Raw genomic sequence first — 22,506 nt, forward strand, 5'->3', positions numbered from 1 at the left:
CTTTTACAGTAATCCATTGTCGATGTTGCATCCTCAAAAAAGTCAAGCAGGTTAGTTAGACACGATCTCCCTTTCCTAAAACCATGCTGACTGTCTCCCAGGATACTGTTACCGATACTGTTGTAATTTTCCATTTTGGATCTTATTATAGTTTCCTTAAGTTTACATATAATAGAAGTCAGGCTTATTGGTCTGTAGTTACCTTGTTTGGTTTTGTCTCCCTTTTTGTGGATCGGTATTACGTTTGCAATTCTCCAGTCTGTCGGTACAACCTCTGTGTCAAGAGACTGTTGCATGATCTTGGTTAGTGGTTTGTAAATAACTTCTTTCATTTCTTTAAGTACTATTGCGAGGATCTCATCCGGCCCAGGGGATTTGTTTATTTTAAGAGTTCCTAGTCCCTTTAACACTTCTGCCTCTTTAATGCTAAAGTTATTTAAAACTGGATAGGAACAGGTTGACATGTGGGGCATGTTGCCCGTATCCTCCTTTTTGAAAACTTGTGAAAAGTAATGATGTTATATATTTGCTATTTTTTCTCTTCATTGGTATCTCTTAGACATTTTACCTCCTCTTTGAATGTACTCATTTGCAGATAACACTGCTATTAGTTTCCCTCTTGGCAACATACCATGCTATTACTGTAGTAATACATAACCCAAGTACGTAACCTGTAATTGTACGGCTGGAGCCTTGCCGTTTAGGTTATCACCTCTCCCTTTATTTCCACCAATAATCATTCAGCACTGATCCTACTTTCTAATTGTAGCTTTAGAATGATTCCCTTGCAACTGGTTAACAACAGGCTTCGTCTCCCCACAGGGCTCCAGCTACGATAAATCAGCAGCTAGAGTGGCTTTCTTGATAATGGCAGTGGGGTAGGAAGAAAGTTGAAGCTGGAAACAGGACTTTGAAAACCCACATGCACCAGAACAACAAACAAGGGAGATGAATGGGGCTGCATTCTTTGTGAAGAGATAATCTCAGTATCTGGTTGCTGGTTTGTTTATTATGCCTCCAGATAATCGCAGCAGCCTTTTGTTGTTTTGATTCAGTGTGTCATTAAAAGTGACGTCAGCAGATTAAGCATTGTTGCGATCAGAGACCAAAAACTTGAAGTGTTTTCATTTTATGTTTTTCAAATCAGCCTTAACCTGGATGTTGAATAATCTTCTACGTTTGTGGTGGACAGAGATGTTCAATCTTTAAAACAAAAAAATGCTTCTTATTTTCAGCAGTCTATCATGAAAGATTTATGATGACTTTATTTTAAATGGAAAAAAATGCTTCTTATTTTCAGCAGTCTATCATGAAAGATTTATGATGACTTTATTTTAAATGGAAAGCACCTTTAAAGGGTTAAATGGATCTTGTGATATGTTGCAGCAGAATAGGGCCAACAGTGTAAACAAATACTAAAACAGGAGAGCTTCCCGATTCAGCAGTAAGAGACATGTTGTACTTTATACTTTACAGTTTATATGTATATTTAGAAAAGGGTCTCAGGCAACTAGCTTTCCACTTATGTGCTATGAACACATTAAAGTATATCCTTCTTCATAATGATTTTGAGGAAGCTTTATGGTTCGCTTCAGATATTTAAATTAGTTAGTGTATAACTCACTGGATGTAGCGGAGGCCCCAGAGTGTGTGTGTTTATTCTCAGTGAACAAGATGGGAATGCACTTTTGGCATTACTGGAGGAAGACTGCTTAACATACAGTATCTCTCTTTTACAGTTGGTTCTTTGACTGCGCACAGTTATCTCTTGAAGCACTTTGAGCTGGATAGCATGCAGCTCATCCTGTGTTTCTGGGAATACTAAGAAAAGAGTTGTAATACCATGCAGTGATGCCATGAAACGGGCTTGTCCCTCATCTGAGAATTTGATTTGATTAGCTAAATAGTAAAATAGATCAAAATGAACTAGGTAGGAATGTGAAGCTGTGCATAATACATCCTTCACAAAAGTTTAGAAGCAGCATTATAGTACTCTGTCTTTTATGACACAGTGTATTCAACTGATCTAAAGCATAGTTTTTTTTTTCTCAAATATGACCATTCCTGGTATATTTGATGTTATTTTAAACATAATGACACTAAAGAGACGCACATGCATATTTAGAGGTTTGATTGCCAGACCATATAATCAATAATCTAAACAGTGCCATTTAGATAGACCATTGCTGAGACCAACTGTATACACCTCAGTGGCCCTAAAAGCCTGGATAAGTCTCCAGGGAAGAACAATATTAATGTAAATTACACATTACTTTTTAAGCAATTTTTCTGTCTTTGTACACCTTCCGCCTGTGCCATTTGCTATTCTTGTAGCTTTTTTTTGTGGGATTTCTTACAAAGGTGCATTTGTAAATAATATTTCTTGTGTTATTAATGACAGTGCAGTGTATATAATTACAATCTAAAGTACAGATGTTCTTCCCACCTGTGCTGGAGGTGTCTGGATCAGTGTATCAGTGTCTCAAATCAGCGGTTCCTTCTGTGCTGGTAATGTAGTTTTTGCTTGGAGCTATGTTCACGTAAACCCCTCACAAAGCTCCATACAGGCTTGGTTCTGGCTCAGTTCCCTAATGTCCTTTATTCTTGGCACAGAAACAACAACTTAGTCAACCAAACTAAGTTTTTTTTTTTTCTTCCAATAATGCTTGAAATTATAGTAGTTGGGATCAACACATTTTAAACATGTTTCGGCCCAGTTGTGCATTTATTTGCCATGGTGTGATCTACTTTTATGTATATGCTATTTAAATAAGCTACTGTACAGATGAGTCCCCTAGAGACACTGGTGCCATAATGAACCTGATCAAATAAAACATTCTGATCTTTGGAAATTAGCTGTGAACACTTAAAAGTTGCTGGGTAATGGATACGATCTGGAACATTTTGCAGAAGTGTCATATTGCTGGTTGGGCCTAAGTGTACTATTTACTTTGCCCATCATTTATTCATCCAGTCAACGTGTCCCTTTTGTTACTGTCTTCCCAGCAAGTAACCAAACTTCTTGTTGAAGCAGACACTTTGGTATCAGATGCTGATCATTAATGTACTACATTTTTTAAACCAGCTTATGTGTCCTGCCAAAAGTCACATGTTAATTTCCTGTTTAATGATGCTTGGAGTCTTACCTACAGCTGGAACCCCAGTGTTCTGATACGGACACTCCAAGCTACCCTCCTGTGACCTTCCAAAGATGGCTGAGTAGATCGCTATCACCATGCTTTGTTTGCAGCTCAGCTTCAACTTGTCGTCTTCACATGCAACTTTACTCTTGTATTCATCTGGAACAAAGTACATTTGGAAGAGAGTTTGTAGAAAGGCCTAAAATGTGTGCCCTGGGAAATTGAGCATGAACAGTAACAGTACAGTCAGTGTTAAGCTCCTTAAAGAGGAAGCATCAAACGCTATGCTTACAATAATAATAGAATACATTTTATGTAGTGTTTAAGAGCACTTGTATACTTCTAAGTACTGTAGATGTTTCTGAAGAGACTCAATTTTTCTTCTTCACTAGTGCTTTCTTCTGTGGTTGGCTTCTGAGGGCCCCAGTTTCAAACTGTGGTGCATTTTTATAAGGCTCATTCTAGAGCACATAGTTACGAATACATTTGGTAAATCACAGTGCCACAGTTAAACATTATTTCATGTTGACTCAAGGTATAGAATGACTGAGTTGAACACGTGGTGCCATATTCCAAACATTGTCTGCCAATGATTGATAATGGTTTAGGCATGAAAAAGCATGGTGAAACATGGTTTAAACATCATACAAATATATGGGTTATGTTATCTATATATGTCTCTCTGGTCTTATCTGATATACAACAGTCAACCTTTGTGTAACTGTAAGAATAAGCGTTAGTCCACCTGTGGTTAAAGCAATTACCTCTTCTTTCATTTTAAAATTGTACTGTAATTACAAACCTGCTTTGAGGAGGAGAATCAAGAGTGCTCTTGAGGCATGCCCTGTCAGGGTGTTGCTTCATAGGCTAGTTGTTTCCTTAATTGCTATCCATGTACAAAAACTTCCTATGCTTCATTATGATGTTCAATATTATTATTATTATTTATTTCTTAGCAGACGCCCTTATCCAGGGCGACTTACAGTCATAAGCAAATACATTAACTGTTACAATACAAGTAATACCAATATGCAAATAATTCGAAATTGAAGAATGTGTAGGCAGCTGATGACAGGATGCATTGTGGCAATGTGGAATTTCTCAGTATCATTAAGAGATATGAAACACTAGATCTGAGGTCAACTTTTCAGTATTTTCATGTAATAAGATTGAATTTCTGCCTTTTTAATATTACACCTGTCAATCATCTTTTACGACATTGCTTCTGTGAACTGAGACACTTTAAAACGACTTCCAAATCATTTTAATTACAGTATTTATTTTAGAACATTGCAGTACTCTACTCATCAATGTTGTTACTGTTAAAATGAGCCACCATGTTGGCCCCCAATGTTTCTCATATTATCTGTGCTGGAGTTTCATTCACTTGTCCTGCAATTTCAGTAAAGCAGGCTGGCAGAGCAATTGTTAGAGAGTTATGGTATAAGAGGTAAGGGACTCAGTCTGTGCAGCAAATAAAGCAGGAGGGATTCTAATAGGTAAGGGCCAACACTTTTGTTCAGAATGTATTAGAAATGAAAATGGTTCTGAAGCTAATAGGGAAGTGAAAACTGATTTTAAAATCTTTGGCACTACATCATTAATAAACAAAAAAAAACATACAAGAAAAGTGTTCTTACAGTGTTCTCTGAGACGAAGTTAGCCACCAGACACGATATGAATAAATAAATAAATAAATACATATGTATTACTTGTCATGATGCACGTGCATCAACATATGAAATGAACTGAATAAGTAAAAGCAAAACAATAGGCAAGTGTATGTTAATAAATTATAATAATAAAGTGACAGGCAAACTAACGTTAATAAAACTAAAGCAAAACAGCACCGTCAAAAAGCTTAAATCGCTATGTTCTATGAAATTAGCTGGTGGGTGTGTTTCGGGCTATCACAATAGCAGAGGCAAAAATAATGGCTGTTACTTAGGGTTAACTTAATGTTAATAAACTAACTGTCAAGCTAAATTGACACAGCACCCGTACACATGCTACAAAATGCAGCAGCAATATACAAAACATGCACTATTTAACAGAATGGTGAAGCAACTCACCAGAACGGAAAACACAAAATTGCTCGGCAACTTGTTTCTGAGTCAGGTTTTTTTCAAGAGCTCGAACAATTTCAGACTTTGTGTAGCAAGAGAAACAGCGGCACATTTTGCCGTTTGTTCACATGCCATTTTGCAGCGATGAGGTGCACTCATGGAAATCAGAATACAAAACAATTCTGGAAAGATTTACAGTGCCTTGCATAAGTATTCACCCACATTTTGTAGTGTTACAACCTGGAATTAAAATGGATTTAATTGGGATTTTTACCATTTGATTTACACAACATACTTAAAACTTTGAAGGTGCAAAATATTTTTTTATTGTGACACAAAAGTTAATTAAACAAAAAAAATACATTTGTTTTTGTTGCATAAGTATTCACCCCCCTGAGTCAATACTTTGAAGCACCTTTGGCAGTAATTACAGCTGTGAGTCTTTTTGGGTAAGTCTCTACCAGCTTTGCACATCTGGATCCTGCAATTTTGGCCCATTCTTCTTGGCAAAATTGCTCAAGCTCTGTCAAGTTGGACGGGGACCATTGGTGAACAGCAATTTTCAAGTCTTGCCACAGATTCTCAATCAGATTGAGGTCTGGGCTTTGACTGGGCCATTCTAAGACATTCAGCTTCTTGTTTTTAAACCACTCCAGTGTAGCTTTGGCTGTGTGTTTAGAGTCATTGTCCTGCTGGAAGGTGAACCTCTGCCCTAGTCCCAGGTCTCTTGCAGACTGAAACAGGTTTTCCTCTAGAATTTCCCTGTATTTGGCTTCATCCATCTTGCCCTCAATCCTGACCAGTTTCCCAGTCCCTGACGATGAAAAGCATCCCCATAACATGATGCTGCCACCACCATGCTTCACTGTGGGGATGGTGTTCTCAGGGTGATGAGCAGAGTTGGCTTTGTGCCACACACAGCGTTTTGCGCTAAGGCCAATTTTGGTCTCATCAGACCAGAGAACCTTTTTCCACATGTTTGCTGTGTCTCCCACATGCCTTTTGGCAATTTCCAAACAGGATTTGATATGGGTTTTTTTCAGCAATGGCTTTCTTCTCGCCACTCTTCCATAAAGCCCAGCTTTGTGGAGTGTCCGGGTTACAGTTGTCCCATGGACGGTTTCTCCCATCTCAGCTGTGAATCTCTCCAGCTCCTTCAGAGTTACCATTGGCCTCTTGGTTGCTTCTCTGACTAATGCCCTCCTGTGGCAGGATGGCTTGCAGTGGTGAGGTGTGGTGACGTCACGGACCAGGAAGTACAGAAACCAAAACTATGGATGGGCGGGTGAAGCTGAATGCTACGGCATTCAACTAATTTTATTAAATCATAAAACAAAACAAAAGATTTAAACAAACAACAAAACAGAAACCAAAGGGCACGAGGGCCAAACGAATCAGACAGACAAACAAGTAAGTATCGTGCTGGCTAATCCAGCACGTTTTAGCAATTGTTATTTCTGTCTCCTCTCTATCTCCCCGTACCTCCTCTCTGCACCCAACCCCGCAGCACAGACAGCTGCAGGTTCTTATACTCTGGCCGAGGGGTTAACTGGCTGTTAATTATCTTATTACCCCTCGGCCACAGTCTGCACGCGTTTGGTAAGGATGCATGACTGTCAGCTAGTTAAATGATCAGTAGCTGATCAGTCATGCATCCTCACGGGGTTTTTAAATATAAATATAAAAAACAATAACAAAAGACGCGGCGCTTTTATCCGCGCCGCAAACAAATACAAATAATAATAAATAGGGGCGGGACACTCCGCCACACATGCCCCCCCTTGTGCGCACAACACATGGCTTTTTCGACCACCTCCCCCCCTTATTCCCTAAAGTCCCGGCTAGCAGTCCCGGCTCAGGAACAGGGGAAGCAAGGTGTCTCCGGGGGCGGCCACGGCGGGATGTCCTCCTCCCACCCCAACAACTGTAGCGTCCCAGTGGACCACGCACAGGCCGGCTCCTCTGGCCAGAAAAATTTTGAAGAAATTTGAAGAAGGGGGGGCAGGTCTGGAGACCACCACCCCTTCTTCATGGCCGGCAGCTCCCCTCCGTGGGGCTCCGGCCACCCTTTCTCCTGCAGCGAAATTGCTGCGGGTGGAGCTGGTCTCCTGACCTCCCCCCCCCCTTCTTCATGGCTGGCAGCTGCCCTTCATGGGGCTCCAGCCACAGTATTGCCTGCCGCGAAAGTGCGGCTGGGGGAGCTGGTCTCCTGACCTCCCCCCCCTTTTCCGTGGCCGGCAGCTCCCCTTCATGGGGCTCCAGCCACAGTATTTCCTGCCACATGGCAGGACTGGTAGCGACCCCAGGCAAAACAGGACCCTCGGGAGGCGACGGCAGCAGCTGCAGACCCTCGGCAGGCGACGGCAGCAGCAGCGGACCCTCGGGAGGCGACGGCAGAAGCAGCGGACCCTCGGGAGGCGACGGCAACAGCAGCGGACCCTCGGGAGGCGACGGCAGCAGCAGCGGACCCTCAGGAGGCGACGGCAGCAGCAGCGGACCCTTGGGAGGCGATGGCAGCAGCAGCAGCAGCGGACCCTCCGGAGGCGAACTCGGGAGGGGAGCCCCTGGCCATGAAGGCGGCAGCGGGAGCTCCACTTCTCCCTCGTTCCCTGTAACTGGTGGCTCTCCAGGTGATGCGGAGCAACAGGCAGCCCCAGGCGATGCGGAGAAACAGGCAGCCCCAGGTGATGCGGAGAAATAGGCAGCCCCAGGCGATGTGGAGCAACAGGCAGCCCCGGCGATGCGGAGCAACAGGCAGCCCCAGGCGATGCGAAGCAGGCATCCTTGGGCAGTGAGAAGCAGGCATCCTTGGGCGGTGCGAAGCAGGCATCCTTGGGCAGTGCGTAGCAGGCATCCTTGGGCGGTGCGAAGCAGGCATCCTTGGGCGGTGCGAAGCAGGCATCCTTGGGCGGTGCGAAGCAGGCATCCTTGGGCGGTGCGAGGCAGGCATCCTTGGGCGGTGCGAGGCAGGGCAGGAGCAATCCTTCCCATGACGGTGGATGTGGAACCAGCAGGTATTCACCCTCTGCTGGTGGAGGTGGGAGGGGCAAGCAGTCCTCCCACGGTGGCTGAGGCAGAACCAGCAGGCATTCACCCTCTGCTGGTGGAGCTGGGAGCGGTAAGCAGTTCTCCCACGGCGGTTGAGGCAGAACCAGCAGGCATTCACCCTCTGCTGGTGGAGGAGGCAGAGGCAGCTCCTGCTGCTCTGCTCCTGGCGGTGGAGGTGGCAGAGGCAGAGGCAGCTCCTGCTGCTCTGCCCCTAGCGGTGGTGGAGCCAGAGGCAGCTCCTGCTGCTCTGCTCCTGGTGGTGGAGGTGACGGAGGCAGAGGCAGCTGCCGCTGCTCTGCTCCTGGTGGTGGAAGCGGTGGAGGTGGTGGAGACAGAGGCCGCTCCCGCTGCTCTGCTCCTGGTGGTGGAAGCGGTGGAGGTGGCGGAGGCAGAGGCAGCTCCCACTGCTCTGCTCCTGGAGGCCTAGGTTCTGGACCTATGGGCTCCCCCCTTCTGGGCGCTGGATGCACGGGTGCCCCCCTTCTGGGCGCTGGATGCTCGTGCTCCTCCCTTCTGGGCGCTGGATGCACGGGCTCCCCCCTTCTGGGCGCTGGATGCTCGTGCTCCCCCCTTCTGGGCGCTGGATGCACGGGCGCCCCCCTTCTGGGCGCTGGAAGCTCGTGCACCCCCCTTCTGGGCGCTTGATGCACGGGCTCCCCCCTTCTGGGCGCTGGATGCTCATGCGCCCCCCTTCTGGGCGCTGGATGCACGGGCTCCCCCCTTCTGGGCGCTGGATGCTTGTGCTCCCCCCTTCTGGGCGCTGGATGCTCGCGCTCCCCCCTTCTGGGCGCTGGATGCACGGGCTCCCCCCTTCTGGGCGCTGGATGCTCGCGCTCCCCCCTTCTGGGCACTGGGTGCTCGCGCTCCCCCCTTCTGGGCGCTGGATGCTCGCGCTCCCCCTCTTCGTATTGCGTGGGGCATATGGCCAACGTGTGCCCATATGCCCCACAGCCAGGGCATAACTCCGCCATGAGGTTTATAACACAAACCTCCCAGCCATCATCCCCGACCTCCTCCTGCTGTTGCTGCAGTTGCTGTTGCTGCTGCAGCTTACCTCTCCCCCACAAAACAAAAGATTTAAACACACCACAAAACACAAAACAAAAAGGCGCGTTGGCCAAACAAATAAGCGTGCTGGCACCAGCACCAGCACGATACTTAGCAGTTGTTTTTATTCTCCTCGCTCTCTCCGCTCCCCGTACTCTCCGCTGTACACTCAACCCTGCAGCACGGACAGCTGCAGGTTCTTATACTCTGGCCGAGGGGTTAACTGGCTGTTAATTATCTTATTACCCCTCGGCCACAGTCTGCACGCGTTTGGTAAGGATGCATGACTGTCAGCTAGTTAAATAATCAGTAGCTGATCAGTCATGCATCCTCACAGGGTTTTTAAATATAAATATAAAAAACAATAACAAAAGACGCGGCGCTTTTATTCGCGCCGCAAACAAATACAAATAATAATAAATAGGGGCGGGACAATCCGCCACACCTCCTTACCTGGTCACTGAGTTTTGGTGGACGGCCTTCTCTAGGCAGAGTCGCGGTTGTGCCATATTCTTTCAATTTTTTAATAATGGATTTAACGGTGCTCTGGGGGATGTTCAAAGTTTGGGATATTTTTTTATAACCCAACCCTGATTGGTGCTTCTCCAGAACTTTATCCCAGACTTGTTTTGATAGCTTTGGTCTTCATGATGCTGTTTGTTTAGATATGCTCTCTAACAAACTCTGGGGCCTTCCAGAAACAGGTATATTTAATCTGAGATCATGTGACACTTTAATTGCACACAGGTGGACTCCATTCAACTAATTATGTTACTTCTGAAGGCAATTGGTTGCACCAGAGCTTATTTAGGGTGTCACAGCAAAGGGGGTGAATACTTATGCAATGAAGACTTTTCAGTTTTTTATTTGTAAATAATTTTGAAAAATATGTAGATTTTTTTCCCCACTTCGACATTATGGACTATTTTGTGTAGATCAGTGACAAAAAATCCTAATGAAATCCATTTTAATTCCAGGTTGTAACACTACAAAATGTGGAAAAGTCCAAGGGGGTGAATTCTTATGCAAGGCACTGTAATAAACCAAATCAGTGTCCCTCAAGACACTCTCGTGATGACAAGCCGTTTTTTTACAAAACAGTACTGTATCCGTTGTGAATGAATTGCTATCTGTGCAAAGAAGGTGTTCTTTTAAGTGAAGTCCCTGTTCCTTTAGCCAGAGCATGTACAATGGGGAAAATCCGTTTCACCACAAGGGTGTTCCCTTAGGCGAAGTGTTCTCTAAGCTGTTCCTATACACAGAGACTCCTATAGCTTATTACTCATACATTAAACTGTAACATTTCTATTACAATATACAAGGCACATCATTACTTTACCCCCCAATGAAGATAAAACCCTGGTACAAGGTTAAAGAAACAAAATGTTTTGGCTTGTCTCATAATATAAACTAAAAGCACTTTATCTCATGAATGCAGATATCCATGATACACTGCTTCAAGACACACACTTACAATTGGAAAATACAGAGCACAACGAGCCCTGCCCTTCTGTTGCCCATTTAAGCTGTCCTGCAATGAAGAGAAATGGATGTCTGAAGATAAATGTGGCAGAAAAGAAACAGCCCCTGCAAAAAAATCATTCACCAGGCACTCTGTTTCTGTAGCACTTAAGAGGCCTGCCAGCAACAAGTCACGTAGAAGAGTGAGATTCTAAATGACAGTTAATTTAGACTGGAATTCTGGAAGACAAGGCCCTGACCTGAATATATCTCACATTATTTACGATTCCAAGAAAAGACAAGGAAGCACTTAATGGGTTTTTAAAACAGTTGCATAGTAGTAATAATATTCAAACACTACCATTATTGAGTTGTCGTTGTGTTGTTTTTTTATGCTAGGGTTATAGATCGTGAATAGGAGGATACACTTCACCATGGCTGTATTTTATACACTGTAGTAATCAAAGACTGTTGAGTGAAACAAAGAGTAAAGATGAACAGCACTTTATCATCATTATTAATTGATTTATATACTGTGTGAACACTGCGGCACAAATAAATGAACACATTACTATGCCTGCTGGGAATATTTGAAGTGGGGCACTTATCATAACCTCATTAATATGCCATTTGAATTCCTTTCCTGTGAAATGTGTTAAGAGTAATTCAACACTTTGTTTGGTCAGTCCCCTCTAAATCCAGTTTTAGGGATATCCCTGGTTTTAATAATAGTAAAAGAACAAGCTAAATGAGGATATTTAAGGTTTCCAATTGCCGACTTGACAGAGATTCGCAGCAGCCACTGAAATAATATAGTTGTAAATGAGGCGTTGCAAACTTAAGAGCAGATGTTAGGCTTCTGTTTTGTATTTTCTTCTTTTATATTACATTAAAAGAGTACTGAAAGCAGAAAAAGGTGACATTGTGCAGTAGAATTGGGGCTGGGATTACTCACACCTTGACAGTGTAAACAGACAGTGTTCGAGCAGAACTTACTTGGTCGGCATTTGTACCACACAGTGAGGTATTTGCTGGTGCTGGGGCAGGGATCCACCCCAAAGAGCCTGCTGTTGACAAGAAGCTGGCAGCTTCGTCTGTCCTGGCACTCATCCAGCATTTTCTAGACAAGCAAAAGAGAAAACATGAAGTGATGACAGGATACTGTCTCTCTTACAGTATGTGTCTGTCGGCTAGACCAGGGGTTCTCAACCTTTCTTGAATCATGTCCCAACTTAGTAATTTTTTACAGAGAATAGTGATAATTATAAATCACTTATCAGAAATCAACCAACGACAGTGAGGTATTTGCCAAAATTTCAGTACATTTTCTTAATTTTGATGAACTTGACGCTAGTTTCTCCGAAGAAAATTTACCAAAATTGCTACAAACTGTTAAAACACATGTTTTTCTGGCTGCACTTTTGCTTTTAATAAACAGTCATTCATTAGCCAGTACATCACCACAGACAATACCCTGACAACGAGGTTCATCTGCAGTGCCAGCAAAGGAAAATCCAATTTCCAACATCAAACATTTTTTGTTTTCAGACGATGATGCACCTGTACAGTCGCTCTGTCTTTTTTCATGCAGCCCAAACTGATTCATTATGTCCTGAACAAGGGTACAATGCAGCAGGAACTGTCACTGATTCTTAAACACAAAATCACCCATCACTGGGTCACTGCATTATTAAGCCCGGTTTTCTATCATAGGTAAACTAAAAACAAATTTAAAGAAACAACAAACATTTGCAAGTTTGTAAAATTCACATTTAGACTTATTTGTCAAATTTTATTTAGAAATGTTTTATTATTGCTGTAATTATTGTATTATTAGAATGCTTACTGTGCCCCCCTAGAAATGTGTGAAACACCCATGTTACAGGGACCTCACCTGAGACACACCTGAGCCACACACTTCCAGATAACACAATGTTTTTTTAAAGGCTTGGCTATTGCATTTTTAAGTTCTCTGGCTCATTGACTTAACAAATTCCTTTCAGATGGCTGCTATTGAGGGGCCCACCAGGTATCCTCCCCCGTCACTCAAGCTAATGTATGCTACCCTCCTCAATCTCTGATAATTAGACAAGAACCAAATATTTATTTTGATATCATTAACACAACATCAGTGATATGTTTTTTTCAGATGATATAAATGCAGTTCTATTATTTTTAAACAACTTTTTTGGCAACCAATGAATAAACTGATTTTATTTGAAGTGTTTTTTAATAAATTACTATGCGTGCCTTGCTTTAAAACCAAGTTAATCTAGATGGATTATGTCACCTGGAAAGATTTACAAATGTAATGATGTTTACAAAAAAGTAATATAAATACAGTGATTAAAAGCATAATTATTATGCAAAGAGAATTAAGAGATATTCTCACATGTCTGGGCTACATTCTAAGTGTTTCTAAATAGTTAGTCTAACAGACTGTTTGCTCTTACTGTTGCATTTCATTTAAATCCCCTAAACTGGTGTTTAATGATGTATTGTAGAAGTGTAAACAAAATGTGTATTTTACTCCCCTCCAGTATGAGGTTGACTTTGTTTTTCTAAAACTCAGTGCCAACATATCCTTCCCCACAAACCAGTGATGATAAAAAAATGCTTTTAAAATTAAAAAATAAAAGGGCGTTCAAGGCAGGTCTGGAGGTTTGTCTGAATTTTCCCTAAACATTTAACTGCTGTTACTTCTTCTAGTCATCTGAAAGGGCCGCAACTCAAGTGTGTGAAGTGTTGAAAAACACTGCACTTCCAAGACAGTAATGTGAATGTCATTTCAGAACACTGTGTCTACATTTAAGAGGAAGCAAATACGTAGAGAAAAGTTATTTGTTATTGGGTGATACTGATGATACTGATAATCGAACTTGACAGGGATAATCAAATAGTATCAAATCTGAACGTTATATCCAAAGTTGAAAAACTGAAATACAGCATTCTCAAACTGCATATGCAAATTAAGATATATGAACGTATAGTACTAAAGGTTTAATTATGTCTGTAAATAATATTTTATGTTTTTACTAACTATATGATTCTGTAGCCTTTGTTTCTTTATTATATGTACTACAGTTACGTTAGTGGGTCATTCCGTGACAAATCATCTAACAAGTTACACCCTACCATCTCCCATTTACATCAGACTTGGTTCTTGGGGTTGTTTCTGGCAAACAAGCTCAAATTTACATTTTTAGACTGATCAGGTAAAGGGGTCAAAAGTTAACATTAACCAACCTTTTACTCAAAACCGGTTTGTGCTACAGACTTGTGGGAGGTGGCATTTTAGGACGTTACACCTTAACACAAAGTCTCGGCTTGGTCTGTGCAAAATTTCAGGAAGGTAATATTTTTGGTTCGATTTGAAAAAATCAAAACCTAAAGAAAAAAAAAGTCTGCACCTTTTATTGCAGGTGAAAATGTACTTCAGTCAATGACCCATTCTCTCTCAGTCTTTTTGTGACCTTGATACTTAAACTTGTAGCCTCTTGAGGAAGACTAAGTGAGACTAGGGCATATAACACTGCAAAGAATGTTGCCATGGGGTACCGAGCGTTTGTCAACCTTCTCTGGCCAGCGATACTGCTGTGATTTCCCACCTGGGCACATGAATTGGATATAAATTCCTCAAATTCCTCAGAGACATTTTAATCATACCCATCAAAAACATATCTGCATATATGACAGAAATAAAACTTCCTCTCTGATATAAAACTGCATCTTCTTCCTCAGCTTTGGATTCATCAGAGCCATCCCAGGCTCTAAATTCACACTTATCATAGGAGTGACAAGACATTAATAAGTCTCACCAGAGTTTGTAGGCCATCAATTAGTTATCACCTGGAAGTCCTAACAAGCTATACTTGTTGAGGGACAATTTATTTAACTAGAGTTTCAGGGATTGATTTCTGGAATTCCTGGCATCTAATAAACTCGACCTCAAAGTTCTCAAATTCTGAGTTGAGTGCAAAACCTTGATTAACATCTTCCATACTTTACTTCATTACTATGATAGCATGCTAGTAACATCTCCATGTCACATTAAAGTAAATTTTCATAAAAGGTGCTGACTTTTTTCCAATTAAATGTTTTTTTTTTCCTGATTAAAATTAAATGTTTGTTACCGGAAGATTATTCAGGTTTCTTAGAAATGGGAGGGAGGGGGATTTTTTCAAAGCAAACCAAAAATATTACCTTCCTGAAATTTTGCACAGACAAAGCTCAAGACCCTGACCTTTTCTTGGTAATTTTTTGAGATTTGTATTTTTGGGGTATCACCCCAGGGTCAAAGGTCAAAGGTGTAACTTCCAATTGTTTTCTTTAACCCTTTCCTGTCTAATGTCCCTGTCCAACATCATCAAAATGACATAAAAAACAGGTCTCTAGTCGTTTTTCCTCCGGAAAAAGCCGAGAACCATTCAATGGCCGAGTGAGACCAATAGGAGCTGAGAGAAGCCAAAAAAAAAAAAGAAAAGAAAAAAGGGGCGTATCTGAGCAATACAGATAGCCCCGGCACCACAGAGATAACACGGACATAAACAAACAAGATAGCTGCTTCTGCATCCAGCGCTCAAAGAATACCACTGACATTTGCAGAGCTTTTTGAGATGTTATAGTAATAAAATAATGACTTGGATCGCATTACTGAGGAGTTTGGTGATAAAACGAGTGATCAGGAGATGATTTATCGGTATGCACGACTATGAAAAGGTATGTGAAAAATACAGCGAACAAGGGGTGGGGCAGGGCTGGAGATGCAGTACTGAGTGTCCTGTTGATATGCAATGAAAAAAAAAATGTTTAAAAAGCGCATCTAAAATAAACTGCGCTGAATAAATGGACCGCAAAGGGTTAAAATGTATTTTTTGAATTTGCCATGCGATTTCCAATAAAATGACACACATAATGTTAAGGGGCGTATCCATCAACCAATTTGAGCTTGTCTGATACAGCCCAATAACCAAGTTTGGTGTAAATCGGAGATGGTAGGGTTTAAAATCCAACTTTTTTGGGGTGATTTGTCATGGAATGACTCCGATGTTATCATACAATCACAAATGATTTTGAAAGGAACTAATACCTGCAAATACCCCATCCATGCTAAACCTGTGCAGAATGTGACAGTCTCCAGATTGATTAATTTATTGCTAATCTGGAGATGGTGGCATGTTTAAAAACCTGCAGCTTTGGCTGAACGGGTTAGTGTGTTCAGAGGCGGAATGAAAGACATGAGATAAAAAGAATAAATGTAGAAAACAATTGCCACCCGTGCTGGTTTTACACCAGCACGATACTTGTTTGTTCCGTATCTGTTGTGTTTGTCTGTTTTGGCCACAGTGCAGTTTTGTTTGGTGTAAGTGTTTTGTTTTCTGTTTGTTCAACCTTTTTATTTATAATAAACTTGCATATCAGCGCTTCACTCGCAGTATTGCTGCCTGTCTCTTCCTGGTCTGACGTCACCACAAGCCATCCTGTTTACACACTAGCATTTTTTTTAGCTTCCCTGAATTCTACCAGTTGTCAGAGGATGACCATCTGTGAGCACACAACCCGGGGGAAGAAACTGTTTACATCAGTCAAGTACTCTCTCTTGCCTTAGTTGTATCCTGCTTTGGGTGGGTAATTTTTTCACCCAGGGTTTTTGTTTGTTATTCACTCTTGTTAAGTGTTGTATAACTACTGCAGACACTAGGCAAGCCTTAAAAATGGGCTGTTCACACGAGAAGACCAACCTTGCAACAGCGTGTACTGCAGCCAAACAAGATATTTCAACATTTCTGATATACAGCTTATACAGTACACAAAGGTAGCCAAGTGAATTAAAACTACTGCCTTCATTTAATTTCAGATTCATTTATAGTGTTTTTGCTGTACCTGCTGCCATTTAAATAAAGACATTTTGAAAGGTCACAGACAACTTCTTCAGCTGGCTTTCTTTCATTAAATTCAGTTAAACTTGTCAGCAATAGTGAGCCATTACACAGGTATAAAATGTATTTATTTTTATTCCCATCCTATATATTTATCAAGCATTATTAACAACATGCTGGGTCTTACTTGGTGGTTTAAAACGTTTTCAATTCCAGCCCAATGTAAGGGTCTGCTGTTTCTGTGGCCTTCATGCAATAGCAGGTGAGGTGGTCTGACATGAGACAGATTGCCTCTGTAGGCCTGACAGGGTGAGCAGCAGGTGACACACAAATGAGTGCAATTACATTGCAAAATGCTGTTGCACTGTTATGCTATACATATCTTTAATTTAATTTAATTTAATTTAATTTAATTTAATTTAATTTAATTTAATTTAAAAGTTACCGTATGTTTTAGCAACTTTCTTTTTTTTGCATAATAACCAGACAGTTATGTTAATAAAATCTCTTTACACAATCTGCATTTATCCAATAAGTGTATCGTATTGACACTTAGTGTACATTGTGTGTTTTTAAGAAATGTATGTCTTGGTTTATCTAAGACTGCTATGGGATGTGGACACAGCTACTGATGCTCTTGAAAGCTCCCTGCGTGATGCTATGTCACAAGTTGAATAAGATTAACCTCATGGAAGGCATGTGGAAATCATAGAACACTGACCTCAGAAAGGACGTTCCTGGATAGCTGGTCCAATCTAATCCATTTCTGAGTTGGCAGAGTGAGACATGCACACACACTTCCAGTGAGTGGCTGTGGGTCCTGTTTGGTTCATTCTGTTTTAGTAAACCCATGGCATGAGCACAAGGGATGGGATGGAGTAAGGCTGATTCTGGCAGCAGTGGTTGGTAAGGGAAGTGTTTAGGTTTAGTTAAAGCAAATCTACAGCACCAGCTGGTAATTGTAAAGTCAACTCTATGTTCAAATGTTTTATAACACACAGGACATTTTAATGTAACCACACTTTGCAGAAATGCTGAAAGATCATTTGTTAGAGACATTGCTTACAACGTGTATAGCCTAAAGAGCTTAATGAATTATTCCAAATCCGTTTTCATTTTTGAAATCAACATTACTTAAGGGAAAAAAAGAAAAATAAACTATTGGACCGACACATGATATTTAACCTGCTGTAAAGCTTCTCCCAGACGTACATTGCTTCAGGTATACACAGGAGGTGTAAATCTGTGGTGTGACGACTACTGAGGAATCTAACACTTGACCCTGAGAACTACTTCTAAAGCCTGGATTAGGAATGACAGCTGATGTGTTAACACTGAACCAACAATCTCAGCCCTCAGACAAGCTGGCACTTGATAAATGTCGAAAGGTCCTGTAAAACTACAAGCATTCCATTATTCTTTCTCTTCGAACATGATTATGTTTTTGATTACTGTTAAAGTCCTTTTTTTTGTTTAGTTTTAATAATACAAGAATTCATTAAAAAATGTGAGAATTTTTTTTTTTTTGCTAAGAATGTATGCTTATTTATTCCCAATCAGCCACATATGTAAAGATGTGTTTATTCTTGGTAAAATGAAAATGTTCTTAGTGTTAAAAGCAACATCAACAGAAGTAGATAAAAATTAAGTAAAGTCGGTTAATAATTAAAAAAAAAAAATGTCTGTGCTAGACAGTGACTATTTCAGCGTCATTCAGGTGTCAAGTAGAATAATAAACTAGACTCATAGGCGGCGGAAGGCCACGGCTAACGAGGCTCAGCCCTCCCCCCCGAACGTACAGTAACTATTAAAAAAAATAAATGTTCTAAATCCTTAACACAACCACCGGCTCGGAAAATACTGCAGTCAGTGTGGAAACATGAAATGGAAAAAATTGCAGACAAAGTACACACCGCAGATAAAAATGTAAGTAGTGCTGCTACTGCTGCTGGTGGTTTTTCGATTGATTTAAAACTTGGGGACCGATCGAGTGGGCCTCTACAGGTGAAGTTGGGTACTTATCCCAAAAGTTTTTTCGGCAAGCAAAATCGATCATTCTCATTGCCATTGTTCGATCGATATCATTTTATTGAATACAGTGTACCTGCAGATGCTGTATTCTGCTATCCATGTATAATTTTTGACTGCTCTTCAGAATACAAGGAGAACACTTTCACAGAGATTGGAAAAAGATCAATGAAAAGCTAAACAGTCATTCTACCTGCAAGGTTCACTTGGATTGTATGAGTAAATGGAAAGATTACCAGGCCGCACGTAAATCGGGCTCAGTTGTGTGCCACTTGTCAAACTCTCTTAAGATGGCAGTTGAGGAAAACAGAGAAATTATCGATTTGCTACTTTATCTGTTACGCCAAGGACTGGCCTTTAGAGGGCATGATGAAAAGGAAAGTGACTGACCTGGTGAGGAAACAAACAGCTGAAGATGTGCGGAATGTGGGATTTTACTGCCTGATAGCTGACGAAGGGCGAGGTTTCAAGCAAGGGCAACTTTCGATGTGTGTTCGCTATGTGGGCACTGACTTGAATGTGTACGAGTTTAAGGACTGCCCCCAATCCAGAAATGCAGAGGGGATCTACAGTTGTCTCAAAGACGGTATACAGACAGTTGGACTAAGTGCTATTCCTATAGTGGGCCAAGCATACGATGGGGCAAGCGTTATGTCCGGAAACACAAACAGAGTCCAGCAGAAAATTAGGAATGACCACCCAACAGCCATCTACACCCACTGTATGGCACACAAACTGAATCTTGTTCTTGTGGATGCTTGTAAGGTAAACAGAATCGTGTCAGGATTTTTTTGCATCTTGGAGTCACTGACTGTATTTTTTTCAATGCAGTATTATGAATATTGCAATAAATGCATTGCGTTTAAACAGACACATATAATTTGTATTAGCAAAGGAATAGCACAGTTGCAGCCAGTGTCTAAGCTATTAAGTTTTAATCAGCCCCCCCCCCTCACATTTTCAGAAAGGAATAACACATTTGTACAGTATAACTAACATGAAACTTGTGTTTTAGCTAATTGGATTGTGGGTTGCAATATATTGGTTTATTAAGCAATACTATTCTATAAAGCAAAGGTTCTTAGGGATAGCAAGATAATGGGAAACTAGCTTCACAATGCTGATTCATGGTAAGGGTAACTGCCTTTGAAGCTACATTTTTTACTCTCTAAAAGGACAGCTTTGATGACAGCACTTACCTGAAGTGAGGTAACAGTTGAACAGGATGTGTCTTCCTTGAATAGCTCTGTGTTGGAATGTGGATAATGGGACGGGCACATTTGATGGCTTGGCATCCTCCTGCCATAAAAGGAAGCCTGGATGCTGATGGTAGTCCGGTGAGGGCACCGCACAGAGATGTACTCCCCATCACAAGCATGCCCTGTGTAATTCCTCAACACTTTGGACAGGTAACCTGCCAGAAAACATGGAGGTGAAATTTGGAACATTTATTTAAGGAATGTCCATCGTTTAAGACATGCAAATAAGGCATACAAAATTGTAGTTGTAACTGCTTAAAATGTAAATGTAAACAAACTGACAATGCAGACTTTAAGTTGAGACTGAAGACACAGAAGGCACAATGAACAATGGAATAAGTAGTAACTAAAAGTTTATATATTAGCATAAAAAATGAAAAAAAGCACTGCACCTTTGAACAGTGCACTTGGGTTATTCTAGTATATCAATGGTTCCCATCAGACCCTCTCATATTCTTTTACTATCTCACATGAATCTACCTGAGAATGTTTTAGGAAGAATCCTAAAATATTAACTTTGGGCTTATAATGGGGTGTGCCCATAACGGATGAAAAGGAGCACTAAAAAGGACCATGTTTAAAACTACAGAGGGGATAGCTACAGTGATTCAGGACTTGTCGCGAGAGTATTTTGTATTTGTGAATTTGCACTTTTTTCTACGTTTGCCTCTATCGCATTAACAAAGGTCCCTTTTCAGTGCTTGTTTTCATTCGTCATGGGCAGCCCCCCATTATAGGCCCATAACTTCAAAAACAATGAGAGTTGAGAGGAAATATTTTGGGATTCTTCCTAAAATGCTTCCAGATACATCCATTTGAAATTGAGCGTTGCTGGCTTTGCCGAAAAGCATGGCATCCAACAATGCTTAACGAGAGTTTGGAATTAATGAAAAAACAATACGTGACTGGAGACGAAACAAAGACAAATTAAAAAATATGGCGAAAGAAAAAAAGGCTGATAGAGGAGGAAAGTGTTTATGGCCCGATGTAGTTTATTGTTTTGTTTTTTGCTTTTTTAATTAATTCAAGCAGCACCGTTTAATACTTTTCTTTAAAACTGTAATTAATAGAACAAATCTGTAAAACCCAATGCAGCTGGAACTATATTTCTAAGTATGGTTTTGGAAAGAAATGTTCAGTAATGCAAAGCTATGTTCTTGAAGTGTTTGGGTACTTGATAAGTCAAAATAAAACAGGTTAATACAGATGTGATGTAGAATGTATATTTTACTGTGATTTTACTTACTTAATTACTGATTTTATTACTTTTTAAATCCATTCAAGTTCCACTTGTCAGTGATTTACACTGCTACTACTGGAATTTACAGTAGTGGTGTTATATCTATATTCTGATGTATTTTGACATTGTACTTAAATTGACTTGAACCAATTATTTTGAAATTTTGAAAAACAGAATACAGTTTCTATTAGCAGTTTAACTAAAAACGAAAAAAAAAAACACTGTAAAATTATTAATGTGATAAAAATGTTGCAAACAAGGGTTATTTCAAAACTAAACCTGTGTATATTGTTTTATTTATCAGTGTTGAACATGTAGAAAGAAAACAAAAAGTATTTTAAACACAAAATTGAAGTCTCAAAAATCCTAAAATTTAAGTCTCAAAAAGTGGGGAGCAACTTTTACGCCAGTGCGACCAATACAGCCATTCTTAAGGTATTCACTGTCAGACCATGAATGACCATGAAACAATCGTATTTAGTCCAAGCTTGACTTTTTGTGAGCTGTCACCACTGAGATCAGTTCGGGATTTCTAAACCTTAAGAATTGTCCTGGAATCTGAACTGAATAAAAACATTTTTTTTCGACAGTCTTAACAGGATTGGAACAGACTTATGGGTTCAAAGCCAGGAGGGAAGTTGAGCAGACCAAGAAAAACTAAATATTACCGCTAATGGCTGAGGATTATCTTAGCTATCTTAAACAGCTGTGAGTCCAGGAGAAGCTTGCTGCTTTTAAATTAGGATCTGAGTCTATCCCAGCAGAGCATGTTTTGAAATCAGTGCCCACCTTTGTTGACACAATGAAAGGTATATTTCTGTGCAATCTTTATCTATGTTTATTAAGGTCTCATACACAGTAATCAATGCCATCTCCAAACATCTCTATTAACTGGAGGAATGTCTCCATGGTAGAGTTAAGTCTTTTGAAGGCCTCCGTTTTGATGAATGCTATTATTACATAACAAAGTAGCATGACTCATGCCCTGTACACCCTGAGGCACTAACAAAACTAACATACGCTAGCTTCAGTTATTTCCACTTTATTTTAATAGCTACGTACATCTACAAATATGATTCCTTCTGATTGCACCTCCTCTGTCACATCGATTGTGCCTACTTCAAAGGCAAATGTTTACTAAGAAAAATAAGCATTCTGTGACTGATCTCAGGAGTTGATGGAATTAAGATTCTAAGTGTCTGTTAGCCAGTAAAACAAAGCTTGCTTATAGGTTTTCAAATACTCAAGCACTGCTAACCAGAAACGACCTACAGCAGCCCTTATGAAGCTTTAACATAGTAGTGTACATCTGTTCAGTAATTTAGCAGTTTACAATAG

The 22,506-nt window shown here is 40.8% G+C and overlaps 1 protein-coding gene across 1 annotated transcript in view; it reads right to left on the reverse strand.

The window, feature by feature from the left end:
- LOC117402777 (protein eva-1 homolog C-like) overlaps positions 1–22,506 on the reverse strand; it is a 110,907-nt gene that overhangs the window by 59,754 nt on the left and 28,647 nt on the right. Inside the window, exons 2-4 of the mRNA XM_034004224.3 lie at positions 19,869–20,083; positions 11,759–11,882; positions 3,147–3,299 (exon numbers count right to left, since the gene is read on the reverse strand). Of these exons, the coding sequence (XP_033860115.1) occupies positions 3,147–3,299; positions 11,759–11,882; positions 19,869–20,083 (492 nt within the window). The remainder of the gene's footprint in view (positions 1–3,146; positions 3,300–11,758; positions 11,883–19,868; positions 20,084–22,506) is intronic.

This window comes from Acipenser ruthenus, chromosome 5, assembly GCF_902713425.1.
Source record: "Acipenser ruthenus chromosome 5, fAciRut3.2 maternal haplotype, whole genome shotgun sequence".
NCBI lineage: Eukaryota > Metazoa > Chordata > Actinopteri > Acipenseriformes > Acipenseridae > Acipenser > Acipenser ruthenus.